Genomic DNA, 3,667 nt, shown 5'->3' on the forward strand with positions numbered 1-3,667 from the left:
ACCCAATCTTTGGTTTTCGTGGACCGTGCTTTATCGTTTTATGGTTTTTTCGTAGTTTTCCAGAATAAACTATGGTGGCGACTCCAAATCTCTTTTCCAAAACTCGTTTCTTTTTGGATTGTCGTCCCGTCGCGATTCCGGTTGCGACATTATGTTATTTGGAATCTTGATGGTGAAAGGCAAAGACAAGATATTTCTAGAAATGAAGATGAGTCACAAGAGGCATTTCATTTTGAAAATGCAATGGAAACAATGATAAATGAAGCATTTGGACATTATAGGCAAGAAGGTACTAATACAGGCAGATCACAACCATTAGGTGAAGATGATGTTAGTAATGAAAGGCCAAGGGAGAATCATAATGTATTTAATGAGTTTCTCAATGACGGAAATCAAATATTGTGTGATGGGAGCAAGTACACAAAATTAGAATTTGTAATCAAATTATATCATATCAAGGTTTTGTGTGGATTAAGTGACAAGGCAATGACTATGATCCTAGATTTGCTAAGAGATGCATTTAGTGAAGCAAAGTTACCTCTTTCTTTTTATGAGGCTAAGAAAATCATCAACAAACTTGGTCTTAACTATACCAAAATAGATGCATGTCCGAATCATTGTATGTTATATTTAAGAGATGATGAAAAAGATTTGCAAACATGCAAACATTGTGGTACATCTAGATGGAACCCAAAGAAGAAAAAAAAACAACCTGCAAAAGTTTTACGTTACTTTCCTTTGAAACCAAGATTGCAAAGATTGTTTATGTGCTCTAAGACTGCAGAGCATATGAGATGGCATTCTTCAGAGAACAAGGATGGAGTTATAAGGCATCCAAGGGATGGTGAGGCATGGAAGACATTTAGTGTAATGCATCCTGAATTTGCTTTAGATCCTCGAAATGTTCGCTTAGGCCTTGCCAATGATGGTTTTAATCCTTTTGGCACTATGAGTTCTACTTATAGTATTTGGCCAGTGTTTTTAATTCCATACAATCTTCCACCTTGGCTTTGTATGAAGCACACTTCATTGATCCTGTCCATGATCATTCAAGGTAAGCAGATGCCTGGAAATAGTATTGATGTGTACTTACAACCCCTTGTGGATGAGTTACGTGAGCTATGGAATGATGGGGTGGAGACCTTTGATTCTTCATTGAATGAAACTATTAGAATGCGAGCAGCTCTTATGTGGACAATTAGTGACTTCCCTGGCCTTGGTATTTTATCTGGTTGGAACACACACACAGGTTATGATGCAGAACCTTGTCGTCTTCCTCATAGTAGGAAGTGGTGTTTTATGGGACATCGTCGCTTTTTAAGTAGAAACCATAGATTTAGATTGAATCGTGTTCGCTTTGATGGAAGCACTGAAGAACGGAATAAAATAATTTGGATCTGACATTTTTAGGCAAGTGGAAAATATTAATGTTACATTCGGGAGAGGAATTCATTTGGATGGTAGAGAAAAAAGATGTAGACAAGAAGTTAAATAGTGGAATAAAAGAAGCATTTTCTTTGAACTTCCATATTGGGAGTCTAATTTGTTACGTCACAATTTAGACTTCATGCACATTGAAAAGAATGTATTTAACAATTTAATCTATACTTTGTTGAATGAAAAGCCTAAATCCAAAGACAATCTTAATGCAAGGAAAGATTTGAAGGAAATGGGCATAAGACAGGATCTTTGGCCAGATGATAATGGAAAATACCACCTTGCTTTGTTTTCACTAACTCGTGATACGAAAAAGTTGTTTCTCAAAACTTTGAAAAATGTTTTAGTACCTGATGGTTACTCAAGTAACATTTCTAGATGTGTTGATGATGTTCAACAAAAAATATCAGGACTAAAAAGTCACGATTGTCATATTATTATGGAGCAATTACTTCCATTGGCAATACGTAATTTGTTACCAAACCATGTCACTGCAACCTTGGTGGAGTTTTGCTCATTCTTTAAGGACCTTTGTAGTAAAAGCTTAAATGTTGAAGACCTTGAAATGCTTCAAAATCGTATTGTGGTTACACTTTGCCACTTAGAGATGTTATTCCCACCATCATTCTTCACAGTTATGGTTCATTTAACTATCCATTTGGTAGAGGAAGCAAAGCTTGGAGGTCCAGTTCATTATCGATATATGTATCCTATGGAGAGGTAATTGCTAACTACTTTTAGTTCAAGGTATGATATTATATGTATCCAATTTATTTAATGTAACTATTTATCATTATTATAGGGAATTAGGTCATTTAAAGACCTTTGTACGAAACAAGGCACAACCAGAAGGTTCTATAGCTGAGGGATACTTAGCTGAAGAGTCTCTTACATTTTGTTCTAGATACATTGAAGATATAGAGACAAGGTTCAATAGACAACGACGTGTTTGTGATAACCAAGATGATAATGAGTGTTTTGTTTCATCTATATTCCCACTAGGTGGGAAGGTGGTAGGAGGTTGCTCAATGTTTACTTTAACTCATATGAAAAAGCTACAAGCCCATCGATACGTGCTTTTAAATTGTGCGATAGTCACACCGTTTGTTGAGTAAGTACACTACATTAAGTGTGTGATTTGTAGTTAAACAAATTGAACTACATTATTCTTGTATTTTATGCATATAATGTAATTAATTTTTGTAGTGAATTTAGAGATCTAATGAAAAGAAGATCAAGAGGAAGGCGACCTTCAACTACTGAGATAGAAACTAGAGTGTTTAAAGAGTTTGTTGATTGGTTTCAAAGGCAGTGATCAAATAGAACACTTTCTCTTACTTACCAAGTTTTCTTTTAATTATATCTAACATTATTTCCTTATTTAGATGATGAATCCAGAAACAATAAATTCAATGTCTACTGACTTGAAGTTTCTAGCACGAGGTCCATTGGATAATGCTAGAAGATTTACTGCTTACAACATCAATGGGTTCAAATTTCGAAAATTGACTCGTGATGAGGGATTGAGAACACAAAATAGTGGTGTCTTTTTAACATCTAATACAGCTTGTGTTTCAAGTACTGTTGATAGGAACTTAAGGCAAGCAGACTTATCCTATTATGGAAAGTTGGAGGATATTATTGAGCTTAATTATTGTCAATACCGAATTTCGTCCGGATGGATTTTTTTTGGCTTTACCGTAGACTGTTCTCGTATGTTTTATTATTTAACTTTTTATATTTATTTTTTATTATTTTTTTTTTATTATTATTATTTTTATTTTTTATTATTATTATTTTATTTTATTCTATCTTTCTTTTATGAATGAATATTTTTAGTTTTGTCTTTAGTTTTGTTTTTTTAGTTTTACCTTTACTTATTTTAATTAATATTGCTAAAAAAAAAAAAGAATTAGGAAAAGGGGGCGTTTTTGTCTTTAGTGAAAAGCGTATGAAAAAAAAGAAGAGAGGAAACAGTGTGTGTGCGGGAAGGGGGACAGGAAACCGTTTCTGCAGAGTGTGCGGGTGTGGCAGAGACGTTTTGGAGCCTACATGGCACATACACGATTTGGCATACGGAATGGCAGGGTGGCACAAAAAGCACAGAAAACCATAGAGAAAGTGGGATTTTGGGAGCTACAGGGGCCTTCATCTAAGGAGGGAAATCCATTGCTGGGGGTACTGGACAGCAAAGAGAGGAGTTTTGGAGGGAGGAAAAGAAAAAAAGGAT

General features: G+C 34.9%; 2 protein-coding genes across 2 annotated transcripts; both read left to right on the top strand.

The window, feature by feature from the left end:
* The first annotated feature begins 243 nt into the window (after nucleotides 1-243).
* On the top strand, nucleotides 244-1,515 carry LOC148195404 (uncharacterized). Its single transcript, XM_088093849.1, has one exon. The coding sequence runs from the start codon at nucleotides 244-246 to the stop codon at nucleotides 1,399-1,401; it is 1,158 nt and encodes a 385-aa protein (XP_087949975.1). The 3' UTR covers nucleotides 1,402-1,515.
* LOC148195405 (uncharacterized) lies at nucleotides 1,492-2,688 on the top strand. Its single transcript, XM_088093848.1, has 2 exons — nucleotides 1,492-2,157; nucleotides 2,240-2,688. Exons 1-2 carry the CDS (start codon nucleotides 1,568-1,570, stop codon nucleotides 2,550-2,552), a joined length of 903 nt encoding a protein of 300 aa, XP_087949974.1. The 5' UTR covers nucleotides 1,492-1,567; the 3' UTR covers nucleotides 2,553-2,688.
* Nucleotides 2,689-3,667: the final 979 nt, after the last annotated feature.

Source organism: Vigna umbellata, chromosome 7, assembly GCF_029865625.1.
Source record: "Vigna umbellata cultivar VRB3 chromosome 7, Vumbellata_1.0, whole genome shotgun sequence".
NCBI classification, from domain to species: Eukaryota; Viridiplantae; Streptophyta; class Magnoliopsida; order Fabales; family Fabaceae; genus Vigna; species Vigna umbellata.

Bases quoted from the DNA above. Each gene is read 5' to 3' on its own strand.
- LOC148195405 (XM_088093848.1), top strand. From the start codon at position 1,568: ATGCACATTGAAAAGAATGTATTTAACAATTTAATCTATACTTTGTTG. The intron at 2,158-2,239 runs GTAATTGCTAAC...TCATTATTATAG, and splicing joins TATATGTATCCTATGGAGAG to GGAATTAGGTCATTTAAAGA.
- LOC148195404 (XM_088093849.1), top strand. From the start codon at position 244: ATGGAAACAATGATAAATGAAGCATTTGGACATTATAGGCAAGAAGGT.